The sequence below is a fragment of the Anomalospiza imberbis genome, chromosome 2, assembly GCF_031753505.1.
Source record: "Anomalospiza imberbis isolate Cuckoo-Finch-1a 21T00152 chromosome 2, ASM3175350v1, whole genome shotgun sequence".
NCBI classification, from domain to species: domain Eukaryota; kingdom Metazoa; phylum Chordata; class Aves; order Passeriformes; family Viduidae; genus Anomalospiza; species Anomalospiza imberbis.
Genome location: NC_089682.1, coordinates 5,866,403 through 5,892,494, shown reverse-complemented (window position 1 = coordinate 5,892,494; position 26,092 = coordinate 5,866,403). Strand labels below are relative to the sequence as shown.

Here is a 26,092-nt window from a genome sequence, read left to right as displayed (position 1 = left end):
TGGGAATGTATATTGCCTCATAGGAGCTGCAGTAAATTCAGCTTTTCAAAGTTAAGTTGTCACTGTTGGCATCTTGGGTGACTTTCTGGTTTTCTAAAGTTCTAGCAAATTCTGTTACTGACATTTCTGTTACAGGCACTTCTGTGCTGCCTGTGACATTGTTAAGGATTAGACAGGTAAGAGCCATTGAGTTCTGAAATTCCTATTGCATCCCTCAGTCTGGAATGAAACAAGGACCATTGTACCAGTCTTGTATGCTCACATTAGTTTGTACACATTGAGCAATTTACTTTGTGAATCACCAGTGATGCCAACATATACAAGATTGCAAATTGCAGATGGTGCAAGTAAGTAGATCAGCCCCAGCTTAAGGCACGGACTAAGGATTTTGAAAGTGCTTAAAAATTTTCTTACTGTCAGATACACCACACTTTGACTATATAAGAGAAGTAGAAGTTTATAAACCTGACTTCCATGCTAAGTATTTTTTTTTAGGTCCAGAAAATAAGTAAAAAGCCACGTATCTGTTGTAGAATGACTGTGCTTGTTTTGGGAGGCTGTAAGGCTGATACATCATCTGAATTTCTGTGAAACTGTAGCTATCAAAATTACACTGAAGACATGATGCAAGATAGACAAAACAGTGGATATTGGTATAAATAAGTGATTCTTGAATGAACAGCTTTTCTGAATGTGGGATTTTTAGCTGTTGGGATGTCAATAAAGATAAAATAATAAAATTATTATGTGATGCATTATGCCACAGCACTGAGTAGGGGGCAGGTATAAGGGAAAATAATAAAGGAAACAGTAGCCTTTGCAAATAATTTTGTCTTTTGGTTTGTGCTTAAATAATGCCACACTTGCAGAGAGGTAGGAAAAAAACTTTTGAGTAGATGTTCATAAGAGTTTTGGTTGTGTGATGTGCCAGATATGCTGAATTGAGTGGTTGTAAAACTCTGCAATCCTGTTCCTTTAAAGTGGAACCTATAATGATCAGCTTTGTGTGGTGTGCCAGATATGCTGAATTGAGTGGTTGTTACACTCTGCAATCCTGTTCCTTTAAGGCAGAACCTATAATGATCAGCTTTGTTGCAGTCACACATTACCTGTGGATGAATAAAGCCTTTTGTTTCACAATTTACTGTGTTGCTGTTGGGACACTGGGCATTCTGAATAAATGCTTTGGTTACCAATGCAGAATTTTGAAGGAGCTTGACAAGTGTTTGCGTTCAGTATTTGCTACACAGGTGAATGGAATCTGAAATTTATATCAATGCCATAGTTCATTCTTCACAGCTGACCGATCTTTTTAGTGGTCCTGATAATTAGCAGAAACTTCTGTTTGAAACATGATTGCTGGTGATGTTTTGGGCTTTCCCACAGATGTGGCTGCGCTGGCGTGTGGCCGTGAGTTCCTGGTCAGTTCCAGTCGGGAATTACTGGACACGATGATGCATCTCCTGGGAGACATGAAGCCAGGACTCTGTAACAAATTTAAAGTGTATGTTGACTTTTCTTGCCCCTTTCAAATGAAATGCATTATCTTGCAGTGTAGCTCAAGTGATGACAATAGTTTTCCCACTCTCCCATTATTCATTTCCTGGAGAGGAAACATAATTTTTGGAAGCTGTTTTCCCAGTAGTGTTCCTTGCAGATATACTGGGGTTGACTACAAAACTTTATCCAGGTTTTATGTCTCTTGGGAAGTCTTTTAAGCACCATAATATTGCAAAGGTGAGCAGGGGTGCCCTCTTCCAGCTTGGGAGGGGGTCATGAGTTTGATGTGGAATAAGGAAGGTGTGAGAGCAAGTTTTACAACAGAGAAGATGTGGGAAATGTGAACTCATTTTTATTCCCTCCTAATATGAAGTGTAAAATGTCACATGTCCTTAGTGAAGAAAGTGAGTTATGGAGCTGCTAAGAGCAAAAATTAAATCATTTTAGGCTCTTTAGCAGCCAGACTCACCAGCACTTCAGTTTGTAAGAGGCAGTGCCTGTAAAGTGACCTTGCAATACAGCTTGAAAGGGAAGGCTCTGTTGCACAGTTCAGCTCCTGCAAAAGTGCTTTTCAGCTGATGGAGAGCTTAAATAAACAATTGTCTTTGCCTTTTTCTCCTAGACCTTACAAGCTGAGGATATATGGCCTTGGCTGAGCAAATTACTGTGGCTTAACGAGTGGCTCATCTGCTGAAGTGTGGACACTGGTTCTGTACACCTGGTTCATTTGTTCATGAAGGTGGTTTGAGCCACTGTGGTGGCTTTTTCATAAATACACAAACAATTCATACCCCAGGCAGCTGACAGAGCTCAGCTTACAAACAGCAGCCCGGCCAGCTACGGTAACTTGACCACGTCCAGGCACACAGGCAGGTTGGATGTGATAGTCATGAAATCAGGCCCGTTCTTCACTTTGCAGAGGTTTTATCTTGCCTAACCTCAGCTGTCAGAGAGGGGGATGTCAAGCATTTGCTGACTGCCTGGGCTCCTTCCCACACTCACTGGGAGGAGATGGTGCTGTCAGGTGATTGCTCATGTGAGGGGGAGCAAGTTGCCCTCTAAAGGTGTTTGCCTTTCCCTGTTGGATGGTGAGGGGAAAGCTGAACAGCCTGTGCTGTAGATAGTGCCTTGATGATTTGAGATCAGTTATTTACTCTGTTTCCCAAGCATTGGGCTTGACGGTCAGTGGTAGGGTTTTTTTGAGAACATCACAACTGAAAGAATTGTATGAGAATCTCAGTTTACTAAAGAAAAGGTAATTTGTACCTTCATGTGTATAAAAAAATCAGACCAACCAAAACCAAAAAACAACCCTGAAATGAGGATCCGTGCTGTTTCAGAATCTGTGAATGGGGTAGAAACAAAAGAGGACTTTGAGAGGAGGAGGGAAGATATTCCTACACACACACACTCTGCGTTTCAGGTGGATATGTGTCTATGGGTCCAGATAAACTACTTTTGATCATTTCACATTGTATTAATGTAACTGGATTTGAGGGCCTTTCTTTTGAGTTTATATCTTGGGTTGCTTGTTACTATACTTCAAAATCTGCTTGCTTTGCAGAAGAATTACCCATGGTGTTGTAAACTTGCTGTCAATATAGCACTGCTGGTACAATAGACATAGAACAATCCCATGAGGTGGCAAGGAATTCAACAAGGGCCAGCTTGGTAGGCTAAGAAATGGAGGGAAGCTTGGATAAGAGGCTGCTCAAGGTGGTTGATAAGTGAGAAACACTAAGCAATAGCTTGAATGCAGTGCAGTGATGATATTTTCTGATCCCCACAGAGCCAACATTTTTTTCCCTCGCCCTGAACTTGCCATTGGATTTTAAAAAAATGGTGTATTCTGACATTAAAGCAAATGTCAGAAAGGACATTTCTTCATGGCCTTGTCATAGAATGAGGGAGCCTAATTTGCTGAAATGTTTTAGTGCAAAATGTTTCCCTGTTTTGGTCTTTCATGTCCATAATCAAAAAAAGTCCTTTTTTTATAAGCTCTGCATGTGTCTTGTCACTGTTCATTTTGAAAAACCTGTTCCTAACTAACACTATATTTTTCTTATCCTTTTGGAAAGTTTTACAGTCTTCCAGCCCAGAAAAGAAGGGTTTTGGGGGGTTGGTTGATTTGTTTTTAAATTGTTCTTTGCATGTAAGGTTTTTTAGCTGCTGGTTAACCTTAATCAGCATTTTCAGAAGCAGATGTGTCAGAACTCATTTTTCTCTTCCTGTATGGAGCATAAGTCAGGACAAAATGAAAGACAACTGTGAGACAAGGATATGAAGGTTTCCATAAATTCTAGTGCAATTTCAAAGTTAGGTGAAGATGGACTCTGGAGTCATCATAAATAATGTTTACATATACATTTACATACATATTCGTACAGACAGATATATTTTTAAAACTACACCTCACAGATGAAAATGTCTGTTCATTATTCTGGAAATGCAATGTATTTTTCTTAAAATATCACCATGGTGTTGCGTGGGAAGACATCAACTTATAATCCAATCAGTTGAAGAAAAAATTTGGCTTTTAATTTTAAATGCTCTGGTTATCTTTTGCTTTGCTTAGTTCTGAGATTTTATGATTATTTTCTAGCTTTTGTTTCCAAAAATCTTTTTCATTGCTGTATGACAAATCAGGGGAAACCATGAGTCCAGTTCTATACACAGCAGTATCAAAGTAAGCTGATAAAGAGAGAAGTTCTCTTTTCTTGTTCTAGCAATCCTGTGTTTTATTTGGATGAATATATAAACAAAAAAAAAATTACAGGGAGAACCTGTCATTTACTCCAAAACTGCAGTGATATCCACTGTAGTCTGTGAGTAGGGAATAAATATATCCCAGGCATTGACCTGAGTGCTGAGACTGAAATCTCAGGGGTGTCCTTGCCTTTCTGAAATAGCAGATGTGAAAGACTTCAGGTTTTCTTCTCATTGGTGTAGGGTTTGTTCAATGTTTGTAATTGCTACACAGTCAATAAACATTTACATAATTGTTTGTAGCTGTAATTAAATGGTTAAGAACATTCAAATTTGCTTTTGTGGCAGTTTAAAGTAGCCAGTAAAGGGACCTATTTAAAATAATAGTACATTGTATATACTAATCCCATGTATTAACAAGACAGGAAAGGGCTTTAGCTGTGCATTTAGTTCTAGGTTTTAAAGAAAGCATTGACAGATACAGTAGTACAAGATGTTAATTAAATTTGGCTTGTCTAAGTAGAAAGATTCTGAAATGCATAATTAAGACTCACTCCACATTTTAGAAAACGACACCAGAAAGTATTGTTTATCCAGTAATCATTTGTGTCAGGTTTGCTTCAATAAGCACTTTTGCAATTATTATTGCAAAAATAATTTACTAAAATGTGGTGATAATGGAGGTGAAGGTGGTTGTAAAAGGCCTGGAAATGCTTCTCTGTTGTGTCTAGGTGAGTGTGTTTAATTAAATATGCTGTTATATATTAATATGCCTCTGCATTGGCTTGTGGGGTGTTCCAGCTCTCCAAAAACCTCAGCACTTCCCTGGATCACCACCACCAGTCCCTTTTGTCTGCACAAAGCAAACAAATGAAATAAAAATACAAACACAGCAGTGCCTTTTTACGTCACTTTATTTCTAACTGCAAATGTCAAACAGATTAAGGGTGAAAGACATTCTCAAGAAATGTTAACATTGCCATTATAAGATGATGGTTTATTGATCATTTCCATTCTGGCTGACTATAGGTAGTGCTGTGCTCTTTTGTCAGAGCTTGTTCTAGAAGCCCAGAGCTGCAGGGGCTGGATGAAAAGCAATGTATGGCCTTTACCAGCTGCAATTTCAGATCCAGAGCACCTCTCCCTGCTTGGCAGTGGCCACTGGTGCAGTAGATTTAATAAATCTGCTCTTCCTTCTTTCTCCTCCTTAGTAATCAAGGTCATCAAACTCTAGAGTACATAAATGACACCTCTTAAAACTCAGTTTGGCTTACAATAGGTCACTGCCTTTTCTGCTTTCTGAAGGTGTCTACAGAGTGTCCCAAAGTCTGCTGGTGGCATAGGAGCTTAAGCATGAAACTTTGTTTGAGAATTAGATGTGAGTTGTGAAGTCCATTTGGAATTATCATTTCCCTTTTGTGTGGACATGGTGGCAGTGCAGTGACACACAGGCATGAGAGAGAGCAGTAGCCAAGCTAGCTCCAGAACAGAGAACATTCCAGCCTCTCCCTGAGGCCTTCTTATTCTTTTCCACCTGTTTGGAATATGTTATTTAACTGTAGAAACAAAGGTTTGCACAACTTGCTTATATATAACTTGACATCTATCTCTGTTACCAAAATATAAAATATTAGCACAGGCTTCTGCATTGGTATATACTTGACACAAATGGCAAAAGGTGCTGAAGCATGCAAAGAAATCCAAGGCCCTCAGATCTCCTTTCTTTCAATTCTAGGCTAATGCTAATGTCACTTTACAATGTGAGTATCAACTTGAAAGGCTTGAAGTACATCAGTGAAAATCCAGGTTTTATTCCCCTGCTTTGGTGGCTGTTGAATGGTAAGTTGCTCAAAGAACCTTGTAAACTGTGATTTTTCAGGATTTTGTAGAATTGGAATAGATACTGCAGATAACAAACCAGAAATTTGTACTGTAACTTGATTTGCTTTTGACAGAATAAAAGTAAACATAAAGGGCAAATAGATGGAGGGAGAAGATGTGTATTTCCCACAAAATTTTTGATATTGTATGTAATATTCCAATAATGTGAAGTTTAAGGCTGGTAGATTTAAGAATAGGGAATGGAGAAATTTGATGAAGTGGTTAAAAAAAAAAGCCATTTGTTTCCTGATACCAGCTTTAAAATAAACCTTAAGGGGAAACTACGTGTCAGTTCACTACTGTTAACACAGGAAAATGTACACATTTGGAGGGAAGAAGCCAAGTCTGTAACTTCATTGACTCAATGCAGAAGTCTCTCTTTCTGGAGAGAGGCTTTGTACTCTAATAGGATTTGGGGCTCCAGGGCTGGAGAGCTATTCCCAGCTATGCCTGTGGCCAGTGCAGGACTCCAAGGACGTCAAGGACTTGTCACTGTCAGGTGCTTGAGTGACATCAAGGCTCTGCTCTTCGGGAGGCTTCAAATCCCTGTGCAGGAGCCAGCAGGGACTGACGTTGGACTGGGCTGGCAGCTGCGTGCACAGCTCGGGAGGGACAGCAGGGGGACAGAGCTGTGACACTGCCCTGCCTGCGCTTTCTCAAGATTTATGAGGAGATTCTGGTGTGCAGACAGGACTGGGGAGGTTAATTTTCCCTCTGTGCTGCTAAAACCTTGCTGAAGTACGACTGGTAAATACTTAGAGCAGCTGAAATGAGAGAGATTGCATCTGCTTTTTGCAGACATTGTTTTGATGCTGAGTTTTTGAAAAAGCTTTGGTTAGGGTTGGTAAACTGAAAGCTATTTGTATAGTTCATGGTTCCCTTAACTGTTTTACAGAAAATGTAACTGCTCAAGCTTTTCATCAAATAATTTCCTGCTGTGAAATGCCACAGGCTCTCTCTTCCAAGGTCTCAGGAAATTAAGTAATCCTTGTAAGGGAAAACACCATTTCTATAGGGGTTTTTAATATATTTTGGTAAAAATGGATCCTCAGAGAACATCAAATACATGGTCCTTTGTTCAGCTGTGCTTTGAAATTTTGCATGTCTTAGTCTAGGTTTTCCTTTTAATTTATGTTGGCTAATATATACATAAGGTGTTCTAGCAAAAAATAGCAACCCAAAACACCCTCAAAGAATCTTGTCTATGAGTTCCCAAATATGCCCTTCCAATTGTTGTGATAAAACAAAAAAGATAATAATTTGATGCAGTCTGTTGTCTGAAAAAGGCTCCTCGGTCAAGTAAGAGGATGAAATGGGAAACATTTATAATTAATTTGCAGCTACTGATGGAAATAAATGGAAAGACTACTCTGCAGTTTGGAAGTGCTAATTGCTTATGGCTGGGTTGTAGAAAGAAGAATGATCATGGCTAATTCCTTGACTTTTTGATAATAAACTTCTCCAGTTACAGCAAGGGTGGAAGATTCTCAGATGAAGCAGTTCTGCAGGTTCAGATTCCTAACTTTGGAGGCAGTCTGCTTGCTGTCAAGAGAGAGCTGCCTGGTTTGGGTATCAGATGAGGGGTCAGATCCAAGACCTGATCTTGTTCCCATCATTTTGTGTGAGATCTCCATAGTTTTCCAACATTTAATCTATTTCTAAATGTCTCTACTTGGAAAAATCAGTAGCTTCCTCTCATTCTTGCTCCTCTCCTGTTTCCCTGATCAGCATCTTCAGGTTCTGCTAGCCAAGATTCAGCTCATAAACACCTGGAGCTGCTACAGTAGAAGGTCCTGTTTTTCCATACAGGAGAGTACAGCACTACTCTGTGCTGGCAGAGTATCCTGGATGTGCTGCCTGCCTGCAGGAAGCTTCTTCAAAGTCTGTTTTGATTAAGGCTTATGACCTGACAGCTTTCCAGTTTTGTATGCTTTTATCACCGTTCCCACTAAGAGAGGCCCCAGAAATCATCCTCTGATTTTTTTTGTATTTTCAGAGAATCATCCTGTTTGCTTTTCCATTGTCAATCTCCAAATGTCCATGACCTCAGCCTGTACATCAGGCCCATCTTTCTCCCACTGTCTTGTATGCAGCTGATAACTCCCTCAAATTCCTTCTCTGAGTTCTTAGTCTCTGCCTGTGCTTGTCCCCTGAAGAAGAATGTCCTTCCCATTAAATGAAGAGAGGAAAATAATTGACTCGATTTTCTTTATTTCCCTTTGTTGTATCTGAGGCAAAGAGGGATTTGATTCAAGTTGTCTCACAGCATTTTTGAAGAGACAGAAATGTTCCTCAATGCTGAATACACCGATTGGAAGAGAAAGAAGAGAAAAATATCTAATAAAGGTTCCTAGTGAAGTAAGAATGTTAACAGCAAACTGTCCTACTGTCTTTGGGAAACTTGGATGAGCTGGTGTGACTTCATGTTCACTAACAAGAATTCTTAATAGCTCTTTCTGCTGGAGGCTGTACTGATGATAGGAGAAAACCAAATGTTTGACACAGTTTTTGAAGATAATGCAGGTCTCTGTAGTTTTATCACTTCATGAGATGGGCTGTCTTTTTCTTCCTTTTTTTCCTGCCTTTTTAAAACTTTCTAAAAGATGGACACCCTTTAATAACCAATACTCATCACTTAATCCTCTGTGTAGGTATCAGCCTGCCTACACTTTCCCAGCCTGGCACCAGCATAAAGCTCGTGAATGATGAGTCAGATTTCTGTCCGTGGAGCAGCTTGTGGGAGCAATAGAGTTCTCCTCTCGTGGAGCACCATTTGTTTGCAGAGCAGCTGTTCCCATCTTGGACAAAATAGGCAGCTTTAGTTTCCTCTATCAGCTGCTGTCCTTGTGTTGGTGTCCTGGCTGAGGGTTTCACATAACTTTCAGATTTAAAGAAGCCCTGTCCTCCGCCACAGAAAAAGAAGCCTGTATCAGATTGGGTAGAAATCCACCTGAGTTTGTCAGTATTATTTTTTCTGGTGTTTTCCATCTAAAGATGCAATTAAGACCTCCATTCTGTAACTCCCAAAGAAGTGGATTGGAACATTACTCTGCCAAGGATCTCTTGAAGAATAAGAAATAATAATCAGCTCAGGTATTAATAATAAAGAGTAAATTTAATGTGTTTTGGTTTTAATCGTGCTGAACATCTGCAAACGAATGCTGGAGAAAAGGAGTCTAGGCTCTTCTCTACTTTCTGTTTGGTTGAGGTTTTTTGGTTGGTTGGGTATTTTTAACACTGTGTGTCTTTATTTGGGTTTTTTCCCACTTTCCTTTTCTTTGAATGCAGGCAGTTTAAAAAAATGGTCTCTTTGGATACTTGAGAAAGCATGGAATTCAGAGACACTTTGTCAGTGACATTTCTTGTTCATAGCTGGGAAATTGCTCCAGGTACTTCATTAAACAAAACACAGAAAGAGGAATAGGACTATTTTAGATCTTGCCCTTCAGTTTCCTCCACCACAGTACCATGTGGAAATCCAACCTTGTTTATCCAAATTCTTTGCAAATGATGGTCTCTATTAAAAATGATTGTATGAAGCACATTCTCACTCTGCTGCCTGCACCCTCAATATTTGCTTTTCATTACTAACTCTGAATGTTTTCTGTCTAAATTTGTTATGGCTGTGAGAGCTTTTGAAATTTCAGGTTATTTGCATGGCAGCATGTTATTTAAAAAACATCTGGACAAACAGAACCGTCATATTTATAAACTGATGTCTGTATTAAAAGAAATTTTGGTTCATAAATCAAAACCAGTCTTTCAAATCCTCAACAATTTCATCCTCTTGTCATAGAACCATAGAATATGCAGAGTTGCAAGGGACCCATCAGGATCATTGAGTCCAGCTCCTGACCCCACAAAACATCTCAAGAATCCCACCATGTGCCTGAGAATGTTGTCCAAATGCTCCTTGAACTCTGGCAGGCTTGGGGCTTTGACAGCTTCCCTGTGGAGCTTATCTAGTGCCCATCCACCCTCTGGCTGAAAAACCTTCTGATATCCCGCCTAAACTGCCCCTGATTCATCTTCTTGCTGTTCTTCAGATGATGAAATTAATCTTAAGGAGAGGATTGCTCTTTAAGACCACATCCATTTGGGTAAGAGCAGGGATGTCAGCTCTGACACAGCATTCCCTGAGCCTCAGTTATCTGGGAGGCTGGAGGAGTGGCTAGGGCAAGTCTCCTGGAATGCTTGCCCTTTTCCATACTCAGCTGCTTGCCCAGATGGAGCTCTGGGCTGTCCTTGCCATCTGAGCAGGAGCTTCTTGACAGGATCCTTGCCCTGCCTAACAGCTCATGCAAATTGATCTGTGAGGAGCAGTTGCCCACCAGCTACAGAGCTCTGTGCAAACTCCTGTTCACTCTCATCCCCTGAGTAGAGGCCAGGCAAATTGGGATGGAATTGCTGCTTCAGTTTGGATCCTGGGAGTCTCTCTGTAGGATTTCCCTGATAAAAGCATGACAAACGTGTGTCTGTAGGAGAATGGGGAATTCTCCTTAGCTGAGCTCCATGTGGGAGCAGCCACCCAGCCAGGGAGGAGACTGACAGAAACCCAGCTGTAACACCGGAGCTGGGGCAAAAATTTTGTAGAGAGAAAGTGCATTTGTGTCTGTAAGAATTGCAGCAGCAAAGCTTAGCCTTTTTTTCTACTTCAGTGTTTTCCCTTCTCCTTCCCCTCAGAGCATCTTTACCACAACATTTCTTGTCTCCTCAGACCTATTAACAGTATAGAAATGTCTGGAAAACTGCTGCTGCAGATGCTGCCTCAGCCCTGCCAGCACTGGCAATGCAAAGAGATCTCACACAGGGGAAGCCGTGGCCGTGGCTGTCTCTGTTGGATATGCTGTGAACACAGATAGTCTGACAGGCTCATTACAAGGAAAGGCTGAGAGGCAGATTGCTCCTTCCTGCTGGAGTCAGACAGGAATTGAATTGAATCATATCTACAGCAGTGGTGGGAAGCTTTTGAAATTGTAAAGTCATAGAATGGTTTAAATTGGAAGGGATCTTAAAGAACATCTCATTCCAACCCCCTTGCTGTGGGCAGGGACATCTTTCCACTAGATCAAGTTGCTCAGAAGTCCATCCAACCTGAATTTGAACACTTCCAGGGATGAGGTATCCACAGCTTCTCTGGCCATCCTGTGCCAGTGCCTTATCACACACATAGTGAGGAATTTCTTCATAATATTTAATCCAACCCTCCCCTCTTGCAGCTTAAAGCCATTGCCCCTTGTCCTGTCACTACATTCCCTTGTACAAAGTCCCTCTACAGCTCTCTTGTAGCTCCTTTAGGCACTGGAAGAGGCTCTAAGGTCTCTCCAAAGCCTTCTCCAGAGCCCCAACTCTCTCAGCCTGTCTCCATAGCAGAGGTGCCCCAGCCCTCTGATCATCCTTATGTCCCTCCTCTGGACTCACTCCAACAGATCCGCATCTTCCTTATATTGTGAGCTCTGGGGCTGGAGGCAGCTCTGCAGGTGGGGTCTCACCTGAGTGAGGCAGAATCCTCCCCTCCCCTGCTGCCCCACAATGCTTTGGATGTGACCCAGGACAATTTTGGCTTTCTGGGCTGTCAGTGCACATGACCAGCTCATATCCAGCCTCTCATCCACCAAGCACCCCTGAGTCCTTCTCCGCAGGGCTGCTCTGAATCCCCCAGCCTGTGCTTGTGCTTGGAATTGCCCGACCCATGTGCAGGACCTTGCACTTGGCCTTGAGAACTTCTGTGCTCTTGTACACAGGCACAGCTGTAAACAGTGTGCTGGCAAAAAATCTTGCATTCAGGTGGCCAGGGGATGGTGTGGCCATGTGTAAATTGAGTTCACACAACTCAGAGCCAATTGTGGATAAGCTGTTCAGCATTGATGTAATGCAATTACTTAAACACTGCTGTAGGGGACAGTTCATCTGAGAGCCTGGTGCTAATGACAGATGTGACTAAAATCCATCCACGTTATCAGCTGCCTTTTGTCAGTGACTGAAAGTCAGTGACATCAAACTGAGCTGGCAGCTTGCAGGACGTCAGCCAGCTCCAGCAGTTTCAACACCTTGGTAAAATTACATCAGCACCTTACGATGGTGGTAGGTTTGTGCTATGCCTGGCTGAGGCAAGCAGCTTGATTTCTCCCCCTCTCCTCCAGAAATAATGGTGATAGTTTTGAAATTGTAGTTGGAGATGTGTGTGCTGGTGGTTGGGAGGATGTGATGCACTGATTTGATTACAGCTAAAGGATTTTTTGATCTTGTACAAACGAAATGTTACGCAGCTAGTGTAGAAATGACTAAATCTGGAAGCTGTTGACATAAATATAATGCTGAATAATGAAGATTCCTTACATTTCTCTGAGTGCTTTGTAGACAGGGCTTTTAGAAAATGTCCCTAATGATATTGGAGACAAGAGAATGATTTCTCTGGTATTTTTTAAAAATCCTCTTAGGAAACATGATTATCCTCAATAAGTAGTATTCTCAAAGCCACATGTAATCCTCAGGGAGTGTATTTTAAGGCATATGTATTTATTTAACCCAGAACATCTCAGAATACATTCAAAACAATGGCAATCTGAGGTTAAATGTGTATTAAGTCATCTTCTGGTGCAGGATCATTTCCTTCCTTTGCTGGATGCCCGCGTGCCTAATCTGTTCTTCATTTGAGTGACTCAAACTGTTGAGCTTCCCTGGCTGCTGCTGGGGATTCTTCCTAGAACCTCTCTGCTCTTACTGGAAAACATTCTTGTTTGTCAAGCTGGAAATCATTTCCCGATCTCCTACAGATCCTCATTTTCTTGGCTCCCCTGCTAAGGCATCTCCCCTGATCGATTCTTTAATTTCTACAGCCTTTAAACACTTGCAGATAATACTAATATTGATTCCTGTAACAGTATTAATAACAAAGCTCTTTTCATCTTACATATATGAAGCTTCCCAGCAGTACTGCAAGCCATTAAAAGTATTAGTGGCTTTATTTCATGGAGGAATAATGTCACACAGAGGAAGATTGTAAATGAACTACATAGATTTCACTCCCCAAAGCTTCCTTCTTACCTATTTGGGCTGTAGTTTGTGGCTGCGATTTCCAGTGAAAAAATGTAGAATAATACTAAGAACAGAAAAAGGGGGAGGTGACCTGTACAGAGTTTGAACATTGTATCAGGCAAAAATATAGGCATTAAAAAATACACAGTGTGGAAGGCATAGAGGCAAAAATGGAAGGCAAGGGAAGACAAATTCAAGACTTTTAGTCATATTTTGATTAGGTCAGAATAAGTCTGAAAACCAAAACTTGTGCCTAGGTTTTTTTCAGAAGGTTTCATTGAAGTGTTGCTGACCAGGAAATTGGACATAAAGTCTTGCTGTCTGTGAGGCTGAGCTGCAGCCTTTCCCCAAGAGTTACGAGTACTCACCACTCAGAATGTTGCACCTGCAGGTACTGCTGGAGGTGATGATGGACAGAGACTCCTTAGGGCCTTCAGCCTGGGTGTCAGCGGTAAGAGTGGCTGTGCCATGCGTCTGCAGCACTGATCACAGGGCCTTTATTGATCTGACATGGTTAAAATTGTCCAGCATGCCCAGCAGCTAGGATTCTCATTGCACAGAAAAGGAGAAAATGCATGGTATTTTTTTTTGGGTTTGGACAATACCCATGTCCCCAGATTATACCCCACTCTGCTGGTTTTCCAGGAGAAAGTAGAACTCCTTTCTTAAGAGGTTAACACTTGATTATTTCCATTTATGATGGAAGATGGGAGAAGAGAGAGAGAGAGTGCCTGGCTTTTGGGTGTAGATTAGATGTCACAATCTTTAATATTGTTCTTCAGCCTTGTGCTGTTGGGAATTACTTAAAAATCCCCATCTCAGCAGTGAGTTTCATGCTGAAATCCAGTCTTCTTCAGTGTCCATCACATTCTGTTCTCTGCCCCCCTGGGTGCTTTCAACCCTTATGCTTTAATGAATAATTCTCCTCAGTCCTTTTTCAGGTCACCAGTGTTATGTGTGAAATAAGCCAGGGAAGAAAAGAACTTGCCTTAGCCCTACCAAATACCTCCTCCAAGCTCAGTGCACTCTGGTTCATCACTGTGCTGGTTTTATGCTCCTTCAGTGAGATTTTGGTCTTTCTGGTGATTTTGTGCTCAAAGTGATCTGAATTAATTTTGTCAACCTTTCTGCACAATCCTTTATCAAAAGCTTGCTGAAGATGAGGTATGCTAATGAAAAACACATTAAAAATGCATGGCACGTGGGACAAATAACTGCTTCAGCTGTAAAAATATATTAGATGTTTTCATTTGGAATATGCAGGATAGGGAAGTCTTTCTACCACACACTTTTGATAAAGCTGTAAACCACTAAATGCAAATGGGCCGTTGCGAATGATTAAAATGTAATGCTCCTAATGTTTCAGTAATTAAAAATGCATCCTGTGTTCTTAGCAGTGGAGTTATTACATGTCTTCCTGGCTTAAGTCAGTCAAAGGTCTTTGCTGCATTTTCCTGGCACATTCCTGAGCAGCAGTGCTTCAGTACCCATTTCAATTTAGTGCAGACTGAATTAAACACTTGAAAGGTTGATATGTGGTTGCTAGAAAGTTTTAGATTAATATTTCATTGAGCTTTGAGGAAATACAAAGCCTCATATAAAAAGAAATTAAAGAAAAGCCTCATGATTTACTGCAGATTGTTAGTCTGTTTGTTTTTTAAGTCTGAATAATCATGGGATACAGTTTGTTCTGCTCTTAAATTGGATTGCATCCAACAGTACATCCTGGGTACTGACTGGATAAAATCAGGTTGATAAATTCCCTGCTGTACAGCAGTTTCAACATCTGAAAAACAAGAGCAAGGTTCCTGATTATCTCTCCCTCACAAACACTGCTGGGCAGAAGCTGCTGAGGGAGGAAAAAAATGTGGTTTTCAGGTACCTCCTAGAGCCAGCCAGCCAGCAGCAAACAGCACCTGGGAATCACAACACTTCCATTATTCCCTGTCTGCCTGGTGGATCCTTTCAGACCTGCTTCTAACAAGCCCTGGATGCTTTTCTCCCCTGCTTTTAGACCCGGACACAGAGGTTTGCCTCCACGCCCTGCGGCTGCTGCAGTCGGTGCTCCTGGAGCCGGAGGTGCTGGCCAGGTCGGGCGCCGAGGTGCGCGCGACGCTGCCCTTCCAGCGCATCGTCGCCCTGTCCCAGAGCCGCAATGCAGAGCTGCAGGCGCTCGCTAAAGAACTCCTTGAGGATCTTAAAATATTTGAGTACGAAGCATAGAAGAGCTCTACGATGCTTACGTCTTTCCTATATTTTTATGCTGCAAGAGTTGTTGGAAGATGGGCTTGACTGAAAAAAAAAAAAAAAACCTCTGCCTAAGTTCCTCTGACAAAATCCTTTTTGGGAATTCAAATACCCAGCTAAAATTCAACTTGGGAAAACCTGTTGGGTTTTAGATACCCAAATAAAACCTTGGGTGGTCTGGTAGAGATGGGAGAGGGTTAATTTCTTTGAGCAGAATTTTATTGATAATGGGTTTCCAAAATGGTCTGTGGTTATGTTGTGTATTTGCTGTCTAGATGGGGCAAAATATTCTCATTCCTTGATAACAGTTCATTGCAGAGGTAAATAATCCTTTTGGTCCATCCTTAAGAATTACTGTACTGTGAGGAAAACTCTGTTGCCTTTCATAACTCTTGTGTGTCAGAATGCACCCCAAGTTCCAGTTTTATTGTTATTTCTCCCGTCTCTCTTTCTATTGTAATAAAAGAAAACTGAAATTCTGTAGCATGTAACGGATTCTGCTTTCAAAATCTGTATTCAGATTCACTCTTAACTGCAAGTCAAGCTGGTCTGTTGCTGCCAGGCATGCTAGAAAATGGGCTATTGTTTTTAGAAAAGCCCTGAGAAGGGAAATAAATTGCTGCTGTCTGTGGTACTCAGTTGTGTGCTGAAGAGGCTAAAATGAGCTGCTGCTCTGTCATGAGCAGCATCACATCCCCTCACAACCCTGGGGTTTGTTGGAGCTTCCAAGTACAGCTTGCTTATCTCAGGGGTAAATACAAGCACTTGGTGCTAGATATTGATAGAATTTACAATGTATTTAGAAAATAATAGCATTCACTTCTATGATGTCAGAAACAGAGGCAATTAAGTGAGGCTATTCAAGGGAACAGCAAATGAGAAGTGCATACTAAAGTTGTTGCACCAAAGTTATTTCCATACTAAAGTTATTGCACCTCATCTGGGTACCCAGTGTGTTAACAAAATACAATGTGGACTTCAAATTACAGGAAACATGAAGTAAACTTCACAGGATTTAAATATTATGACTGGAAGACAGCTTTAGAGGGAGACTACTGTACAATGTGTAAGTTAAGGCATAGGGCATCTCCCTTTAGGCTGTTTGCAGAATGATGGCTGTTGATAGTTGGAAATATAATAAATCAGCTTAAAATTACTTGGCTCAGATGCTGCAGATGGTAACAGTCTGTTTTGGGGCTGTAAAATTAAGATCTCACATACACAGGTGGGCTGCACAGGGTTCTGCCATGTCTGATTCAGCACTACATTGAACTTACCAAGTGCAGATTTGTGGAAGGCTTTAAATCTTCTGTAAAGTGTGCTTTCTTTGGATTTGTTTTCTTATCTTGCTATCCTAGTTAATCCTCCTAGAGTTTAATCCTAAAGGGATCAAAATGATAATTGGTAGTTTCCTGGAATATCAGCTCATGAAAGTGTTCGATTTTAAGAAACACTGAAGGGCATCATCCACTTTGCATTGAATTATTTGCTCACAAAGGTCTTTCATCAAACTTTGGAAGCCAGTAAATAACAGAAAAAGAAAAAAGTAGTTCTGCGAGCATAAAAGCTAATGGAGCCTCATGTCCTGTGGATTTGAGATGTTGAAAATTTCCCTGTCCTTCCCCACCTGAAACCAAGACCTTCCAAAGGTCAGTGTGGTGTGCACAAGCTGGGGGTGACACAGGTGTTCATGACCAGGTCAGCAAACTGTGGTGATGGGCCAGATTCAACCTTATGAGAGGGACTGGCATCTGCACCTCATTTCCCTGTGAAATCAGGAAACAAAGCAATCAGGACTGTTCATTGTGTGTCCACTGGCATGGTCAGCCATGCTCAAAGTGGTGATTTGAGACACAGCTTTCCCCAGCAAGCTGCTCAGATCTGATGATAATCATCTTTCAGCGTCTCCCAGATTACTTTATTTTCAGGTGTAGCTTGCCAGGAGTGTTTCTTCAGGGCAAAATCATCAATGACCCACCAACCTCGAGAAAGTCTTTTTTATGTACAAAGTGTTTCATCATGCAAGACTGAAAAATAAGAAAAAAGTCACCTCATCTGTGAAATACAGTGTATATTTAAAAATCCTATAGAGAAAAAGTATCAGAAACATCAGAGAAGAACCTGTGTCAAACAGTTCTCTAGGAAAGTCTGTGTGTCTTCCCTAAGCTTACTTTTTCTAGGTGTTCCCAATGAATTGAGTTTATGGAAAAGAAAAAGACAGCATTTGAGGGAAACTTATCACACGGAAGTAAATTCATAATACTTTTTTGGTTGGAAAAAAAAGTGTGACTGGAGTCAAATGATGCTGAAACAAGGTGAGTGGATAAAAGCCAGGGATAAGCCTGTCCCTTTAACATTCTAGAGTATTTGAAATGTTCAAGGTTTCTCATGTTTAAATGTTTTAGTGAAATGAAATGGACATTAGTAGTTGCAGATTGCATGATGAGCTGTTAGATCATTCTGCTGTTTTTCAGGTTCCTTCCTTCCTTCCCTAATCCCCCATTTGATGGTGCCAGGGACCAGCCCCTCCTGCTCCTCCACAGGTCTAGGGCTGTGTACAATTAGTTGAACCTAATCACTGTGGAGTGAGTCCTGCAGCTTTCCTCACAGGAATCTGTTCCACCCCATGCATGCTCTTGGACATGTCATTGTGGGATTCTCCCAGACCTTGGCATCTGTTACAAACTATTGATCTGCTCTCCCCCTACCAGCAGCATCAATGCCTTCTTTGCTGTTCCTTTTTCCATCCTAAAATAGTAGGGAATCTCATGCCATTGACCATAGAGGAAGCTGCAGTGACTTGTTGAGATGAGATGCCAGCAATTTAGATGGCTAAAATTAGGTGAGGTGAATTTGGTGTCTATTTTGCAATAACAGATAAGAGCAAGTTTTCAGATTGCCCTACTGTTTGCAGACAGCATTTTATAATCTTGTGTGTTGATAAGCTCGAGAGATCCCTGTTGGAAGAGAAGAGTGTCTGAAGGCCTAATTTATCTTCATGTGGTTAGTGCTAGGAATTAGGCTGTTAAGTGACTGTGGATCTCCTTTGAATCTCCCTTTCTCCTGAAAGGTATCTTTTTTTGACAAGTTATGAATAAAAGAAAGTCTCTGAATAACAGAGACTCTGAAAACTCAGAGTGTGCCAAAGCTTTTTGTATGAAGTTGAACAATGGGTGGCACACAGGACTCTCTGACACAAGGGGCTGCTGCAATTAAAGACTGGTCAACAGATGCATTGTAAATCTCAGCTTTTCTTTTGCTTCAGATTTGCTTAATTCTGAAGCTCAGGACCATTAGGCTGCTTTATTGGTTTAAAATCAACAGTTCAGCCCTGTCTGTAAGAAACACCAGCTTTGGAGTGTTGCTTTTTTTGGATGCTTTTGAAAAGTTGGATTCTTCTGTGTAGTTACTGATTAACTGAAGTACTTAATTGATTAACTGCAGTACTTGATTAACTGGATTGCTAGCTTAGAGGAGTAAAGGGGGTTCACACAGTCAGAGCACAAGTTTCAGTAGCTGTGTTCAAAGTCCAGAGTTACTCCAGCTTTGCCATTTCCTCTGTTGCACAATCTCAGTGTCAGTGGAGGAGAAAACGTGACTTTGGTGCTGCTTTGAGATTATCAGTTACTCCTGACTTAAACCCATATAACTGAAAGTAAAGTTTGACTCAGGCTAAGCTGTCTCAAAAGATGAAAAATCTGATTTAACAACTTTTAGAAGAAAATTCACAGTATGAGCTGCACAATTAAAAGTGAACTTGGCTCCTTTCAGTCTGTATACACCATACAGAGCCCTGGAATGATGCCTGTTTGCTGATGCTCCAGGGAGATACAGGGAGATACTCTTCATAGTTGATGCTGGTGGTAAATTAGATGCAAAGGGAAAATAAATGAGAATCCCCTAAACTTACTTCCTGCATCTGAAGAAGTTTAGCAGTGTATTGTACTGCCCCACCAGTTCTTTGTGTGGTATCTCAGGCTGGTGTTCAGGCTGACCCATGATCTGGCTGGAAAGAAACTGGCAAACATCAGTAGAAGAAAGCAAGCTGGTGGCTCTGCACCCTGTGCTGAGGGACAGGCATGGCAGCAGGAGGGGGCTGGCATCTCTGGAGGGCACTGTGAGAGCTTGGGTGGGAACAGCAGCCAGCTGTCCTGAGGGGAGGTGGTGTTTGGTTACATGAGGACACTGGCCCATTCCCAGCGCTCATGAGAAAGGCAGTGAACTGGAGTTCGAGGCACATCATCCTGTTACGGTTGTTTAAGAGAGGAAAATAAGCCCCTTTTAAGGAAGAATTGGAGGAAGAATGGGAGATGTGACAATTTGGTCTCGTGGCCACAAGTGAACTTTCAGCTGATTCAATTTCAGCTGGTTGCACCAGTCATTTAGCTGCTCCTTTGAGTTATCATTTGCACTTGCGATATGTGCTGATTAGCACAAATTGGCTTTCAGAATTGATAAGATTTTACAAGTCTTGCAAATATTGTATGATTCATCTCCTCTACCGCCTCCAGTCCTGCGAGGACTCTGGAGGTGAGGAGAAAGGAGTTTTCCTGGGGAATAAGGGACCTCTTCTTTGCTCTGTAATCCCTGCCCAGTGCTCATACTACAAGTTATGAGCTATGCAAAGCATGGCTGCCCCTTCATTTCTCTTCACAGCATTTAATTTGCATCTGCATCTGGCTGTGTCTGTGTTGTTTGTAATTTTCTGGTTTCTATGCAGGAACTTTTGCAACTGCTGGTTGCTGCTTGAATATGTAAGTTCCAAGTTACAGCTGATAAAAAGTCATTAGAGAGCTCTCGAGGTCATAGAGATTTTAAACTTCTCTGATGCTTTACGATGACCTTTACAACCTATAACTTGCTCAGTCGGAAGCCTTGAAAAGACTTTGACCAAATTGTAGTTGCATATGTCATTTATGGGAACTATAATTTTTACTGTGGGCATGACTGCAGTGAAAGCACTTCAAATGCCAGGTCCTTGCAAATGCACATGTTTGTCTGTGCTGCTGGGCTGCAGGTGGGAGAGGCAGCAGCCACCAAGGGCAAGGCTGGCATGGGCTGGGGATGGGAAGGGATTGTGTGACCTGGGGTGGATGGAGAAGGTCAGCTCTGACTGAGCTGCCTACATGGCTTTTGTGCCACCTGAGTCTTGCTTTGAAGTTGTATGAAAAGTTTGAGTCTTGCTTTGAGGCACGGGATTGGGTTGAGTGTTAGAAGAGCAGGTAAGCTGCTGGAAGCTCTCTGCAGAGAGAAATTCCTCCTTGCATCTATATCTTCTCCAGGGTCAAATAAAGTGCAGCAGTCATCCTGCTGCAAAAGAGAAAATGGAGAATATAGGGAAAAAAAAGCCCAGTTTTTGGATCTGCACACCTTCCTTCTGAGCAGGATCTGAGGTGTCCAGAATCAGTTTCATAGAATCCCAAATGGCTTGGGTTGGAAGGCACCTTAAAGATCATCTCATTCCAACCCCCTGCCATGGGCAAGGACACCTCCCAGTAGACCAGGTTGCTCAAGGTCTTATTCAACCTGATCTTGAACACTGCCAGGGAAGGGGCTTCCCCATCCTCACAGTAAAGAATTTCTTCCTATTATCTAATCTAAATCTCCTCTCTTTCAATTTGTACCCATTCCCTCGTGTCTTATCACTACAGTTTCTGACAAGGAGTTCCCCTCCAGCTTCTCCCTTGTCAGACTGGGCCCTGCTATCCGAGAGTGGGCTGGGAGACATCGCTAAGGGGGAGTGCAGTCTCTCAGGCTGCTGGAGGCAGGGCTGGGAGGCTGGGGCAGACATGGCCGGGGTTTCAGCAGTGCTCCAGGCTCTTCTCCCAGCAGTGGGGCAGCATGTTTGTGCTCAGGCTGGGGAGCACGGGGATACACAGTCCTGAGTGAGTGTCCTAAGCTGCCTGACTTTGGAGAGGGGACTGAAAGCACCAGGGCACTTGCTTGTGCCAGGAAATGGTGCCAGCATTTGGTGGGATGCCTTTTCCCAGAATAAACCTGGGCAAAGGACAGGGTGGCCAACCTGGAGGGCAGCCAGCCACTGAAAACCCAAGCACAGGCTCTCCTGCTGGCCTCCCCATGTGTCCCCTAGCAGCCCTTGCTGACCCTGGAGGTGTGTGGGCAGAGCTGCTCACAGGGAAAATGGGACTTCTGGGGGATCTGTAACACATCAGGAACCCACAGTGTGGGTGGGCAGGTGGTTACCTCTGCTTCACACGTGCAGACCCTCCATAGGGCTTGCAAGCTCCCCAGCAGGCACACACAGAAGCACACATGCTCTCATCACTGTATTCTGCACTCCACAGCCTGGCTGGGTGCAGCTGCATTTTGGAAAATGCAGTGGATGCATCATCCCGTGGCTGACGCAAAGGGACCCAGAGCTGTGCATGCACTCGGAAATTGTTCAGCATCTGATTTTTCCTAGGGGTTTTCACGAACATCATCACTGCCCTGGTGCAGCAGGAGCGTGATCTCTTTGAGACAAGAGCGGCTGAGTCAGCCACATTCCAGTAAGGAAGCCCCTTCAGGAAGCCTCTCTAGCAGTGCTCCTGTGCAGCCCTGCTCAGCCCTAACAATGCTGACAGAGTGTAACACTGCCCCGGAAACCTGCCGAGATTGCTTGTCAGGCACAGCCAGAGTCTCCAGTGCCCAGGCAGCTCAGCCAGCAGCAGACAGATCCTGGGTGAGGACGCCAAGGGAAAGGAGGTGCCCTCTTGGCTTTAAATGGCAAGGGACCAAACAGTGCTGGAGTCATTTCATGAGCACTGAAGGCAATCTGGAGCACAGTCAGAAAAAAAGGGATGGCCTCTGGGGATCCTGAAGTCAGCTGAAAAGCTGAGCTGCTGAAAACAATAGTGCTGCTGTCAGTGGCTGAGGGAGAGGAGAGGTTTCAAGGGCAGATTACAAGCATGAGAGCACAGTGACACCGACGAGGGAGCTGCCACAGAGCCATGCACGGAGCCTGTAACGGAAAGCGTTGGTATCCCACAAGCTTTTGTCCCCGGAATGATACACATTTCTCAGGATTGAGAGAGGGAGAGAGTGCACTTGCCATTAATTTTTAATTATAATGGAGTGTTCTGCAGTGATAGGGAGCTTCTACTGTACAGGCTGTCTGCGTCAGGGGTTGACCCACTGGCAACCTTCTCAGTGATAAAGCTGTCACAAGAGGAGAACAGAGGGAAGGACAGGAAAGTGCTACTAAGGCACTGCTATAATGCCACAAAAAAAAAGGGAAGCATTACTACACAAACGAAGCATTTCCTCTGAAGTGCCCTGCTGCTATTAAAATTCAGATTCTTAGACCTGCATTCCAGTTTCTGTGGGCACAAGAAGATTGTACAGCTTGTGCTCCACTGGTGGCCAGGAGATGTTGTCTCCCTGGCTCCTGTTGGGGGCAGGAGATGCAGCCCTGGGGCCTGAGATAAACTGCTGGGCTTATCTTGGACATGGGGGGTGTGGATTCAGTTCCCTGTGCAGTCACAGATCTCCTGTGTACACAGGTAAACCAAGTGGAGCAAAATTGCTGAGGGGCTGAGCTTCTGTTTGAGCATTCCTGATTTCAGAGGGAGTGTGCTGGAGTGTTCAGTCCTCCAAATCAGTTTTCTGCTTTGGTTCTCTTTTCATGTAACTCCCCTCCTTTCTGCCTTGGCCTGATCACTTTTACCTGGATTGCAAAAGTCTTTGGGGTAAGTAAGAAAGTGTCTGGCAGGCACAAGGAGGACGATGCTGCAGTCCAAGTAATGAGTGGCGGAGGGAAGAAGAAGAGGGAGCCTGAGGTGTTGAGGATATCCAGTCCTACTCCCAGCCACTTGTGTAGCTGTGACATGGCCTCTGCTGTCCTGGTAGTCCTCCTGTGGCAATCAGAGAGACCCCTGCAAGCTGCTAAAAGAACCCATCTTAAGTCCTACAAGTCCTTTCCAGCCCAGGAGATGTTGCTCCTGCCAGGTAACCAAGAACCCTGTGGAAAAAAAGGCCCCGGGCTTTCAGCTCCTGCCCATCTGCAGCCCAGCTTGCTCACAGCACTCTCAGTTTGTGTGAACTCTCTTCAGCTCATGCTGTGAAAGCCTAATGTGGAAGAAACCAAAAGGAGCAGCTCCTCTATTGCCCAGAGTGTTCCTGCTCTCACCACCATAAATTATGGGAGGGAGAATTTCTCCAGGCCTGTGCTCCTCTGCCTCTCAGAAGGGAGTCTGCTAAGATCCTAAATAAGGATCCAAAGATCCTAAATTAAATGCTAAAATCCTAAATGAGAACTAAACAACCCCTCCTGGAGATCTTGAGGGAAGACAAAAGGACAAAGGGCATTCTGGAATTCAGAGGAAGAGAAAAAAGAAGCGTGCTTCCAAGGATTCAGCCCTTAAGCACAGTGACGTAGAAAGAAGGAGATTCTGTTTACGGAGGAAGTGGGAAAGGAAATGAGTGTGGGGGAGGGATAAGCAGCTGGTCAAGGAAAGCTCGTCCTTGGGGACAGGGCAGAGAGGTAGGCCTGTTCCCTGGGGACCTCTCCCTGGAGCAGAAACCTCTGTGGGTGGCTGCACTGCCTGTGGGCCAGGCTTTGAGGAGACCTCTGTGGGCCATGCTCTCCTTCCTGCTGCAGCACAGCAGAGCTGGCTCCCTTCCCTCCCCTGGGGGATCCTGGCTGGATGCTTTTGGAATGCTGAATCTGTTCATTCTTGAAGAACTCGACTTCCCTGGAAAAGAAAACGTATAGTCAAGGAGTAGGCAACCTAATATTGGGAGTAGGTGTTAGGAACTGGAAAATGTCCCATGTGTTTTGTTTCTGATGCTAGCAGAAGCCTGGAGAAACTGATTGGGTCTGCAGCATTGTTCTGCCTGTGGATCAGCACCTCCCAGGCCTTCAGGCAGGCACAGCCTGTGGTAATGCTGCTCCTACACCTCATCCCCCAGTCAGGTCTCAAAACATTCCTTCCTTCCTTTCACAAGGAGTAACCTCCCCATCTTGCTGAGCCGCTGGTGCCTTTGGCCTGTGTGTCTGATCAGCTGGCAGCAGGGAAGCTGCAGTGATGCCACCCTGAGGGGCTGCAAAGCCTGTCTTCACCAACCAGGCTGATATTTCAGCTTCTCTGCCTCAGCAGTGAGCACGGATTGCAGCAGGGGAAGAAGAAGGGAGAACAGCAGCAAGAGTGCCCAGAGTGCTGCCTAGAGTTACCTGCCCTGTGTTGAGCAATAGGGCTGGGGCACCAGGAGCTGCCCAGCTGGGGCAGGTGCCTTCTGTCTGCCCCATGGCCGCAGCCTGCAGAGAGGAAGGCAGGCAGACAGGTGAGTGCCGTGAGCCTCTGTTTATCCAGACCCTCTCCCAAGGGCTCACTGCAGTTCCTTTCCTTTCTCTGCCCTGCAGGGGATGCTTTGGTTTTTTTTACCTTAAAAATCTCTCTGTCCTTGAATTCAGAATAGTAGCCAAGGCCAAGGATACAACAAACAGGGGCAGGGAAGAAGGTCTTCCTGATTGTTGTCTGATGATGGGAATATTTTTGCATTTCTTGCCCTTTTTACTCTTTTCCATAAAGACAAGCATCTTCCTCTGTTCTCCTCTTTTTCCTCCTGTGGCCATAAGCACTAGATGTGGATGAGCCTTTGTATTGGAAAAGGCTGAAAAGTGCTGTGTTGGCTCTGGTCAACAACACCTGATGCTGGTCTGATTTGGAGTTGTGTGATGGGCTTGCAAAAAGCACCTTCAGCATCATGCCCTGCCAGCTATCAACTGCAGGGCTCCAGAGCCTGTGCCACCGGGGGCCAGGACGACATCAGCCATGAAATGCTACAGTTGTAAGCACCTATTATGTCCTGTTTAACAGAACTTCTGCCCAAAGGCCGAACTAACCTGCAGCTGAGCAGCAGGGGAGCTGTGTGCAGGCAGCTGGCTGGGTTTGGGGGTGACTCAGCTTGCTGAGCATGTGTGCCCTCAGATCTGGTCATTTCCCGCCTCCTGCCCGACTTCTCTATCTTACAAAAATATTTGAAGAGCTAACTGAAAGTATGTGCTCAACAGCATGACACAGGGTATGGGTTTCTGTGAACAACCCAGGTTTTCTCTTGAGAAAACCAATGTGGAATGTTTGGGGGGAAAAGGTGAATTAGGTTTTACTCTTTCTCTTTTTTCTCATTTGCAGTTTAAGACTTAAGATACAGAGCACAGCCAGCAGCACAAAAGGACAGAAGTGGGACTTTGCCAACAGAATACTGAAGCAAAATGTAACCTCAGCACTGATGATGTCATTTTCCAGTTGAGAAGCACTGAAAGGCATTCCCAAGCCGTTACAAACACTCTGCTCCTCACCTATCACTTCGGCAGAGCCAACCCCGTGTGTGAGCACTGCAAAGCAAATCTGTGCCAGTGTTCCTGCTGTTCCGAGGGTTCTGCATTTGCCTGTGCACCCTGGAGTGTATCTCTTGGCTCTTGTGGCTGGGATGCTCTGGAGTTCACTCCCAGGCAGTTAAAAGGAAACTTGCCTGTCCTTCCAGGAAAGTCTCAGGGAAAGCAGTGGGAGGTTTTGAAAACTGATTTCTTTCCACACCTTCTCTGTGCAGAGCAGCAGCTCGGGGCATTACTGCTGCCCTTGACCACACCAGCTAGTGGAATTTCCCTGAGCCAGAGTCCTTCTAGGTGGAAAGGTAGTGGGGTAAGAATGAAACTTGTATATCTGCAGAGAAAACAATTATTGGTGAGAAATCCACCTTTTGATGGGCAATTTTTCCC

The 26,092-nt window shown here is 43.6% G+C and overlaps 1 protein-coding gene and 1 long non-coding RNA gene across 7 annotated transcripts in view; one reads left to right on the top strand and one right to left on the bottom strand.

Annotated features, from left to right (window-relative positions):
• Positions 1-25,638, top strand: part of HSF2BP (heat shock transcription factor 2 binding protein) — a 40,553-nt gene extending 14,915 nt beyond the window's left edge. For 3 of the 6 annotated variants that reach the window (XM_068179662.1, XM_068179661.1, XM_068179664.1), the window contains 3 exons: positions 1,387-1,504; positions 5,942-6,045; positions 15,140-15,863. In XM_068179662.1, the coding sequence (XP_068035763.1) occupies positions 1,387-1,504; positions 5,942-6,045; positions 15,140-15,348 (431 nt within the window). In that variant the 3' untranslated portion in view covers positions 15,349-15,863. Of the gene's footprint in view, positions 1-1,386; positions 1,505-5,941; positions 6,046-8,083; positions 8,414-14,055; positions 14,403-15,139; positions 15,864-21,796; positions 21,867-25,505 lie in introns of those variants that run through there. The other 3 variants (XM_068179663.1, XM_068179665.1, XM_068179666.1) reach the window with 3 other exon arrangements.
• Positions 12,801-15,097, bottom strand: LOC137468196 (uncharacterized). Its single transcript, XR_010995794.1, has 2 exons — positions 15,008-15,097; positions 12,801-14,911 (listed from the first exon to the last, which is right to left on the bottom strand). It is a non-coding gene; the product is annotated as an uncharacterized lncRNA (long non-coding RNA).
• Positions 25,639-26,092: the final 454 nt, after the last annotated feature.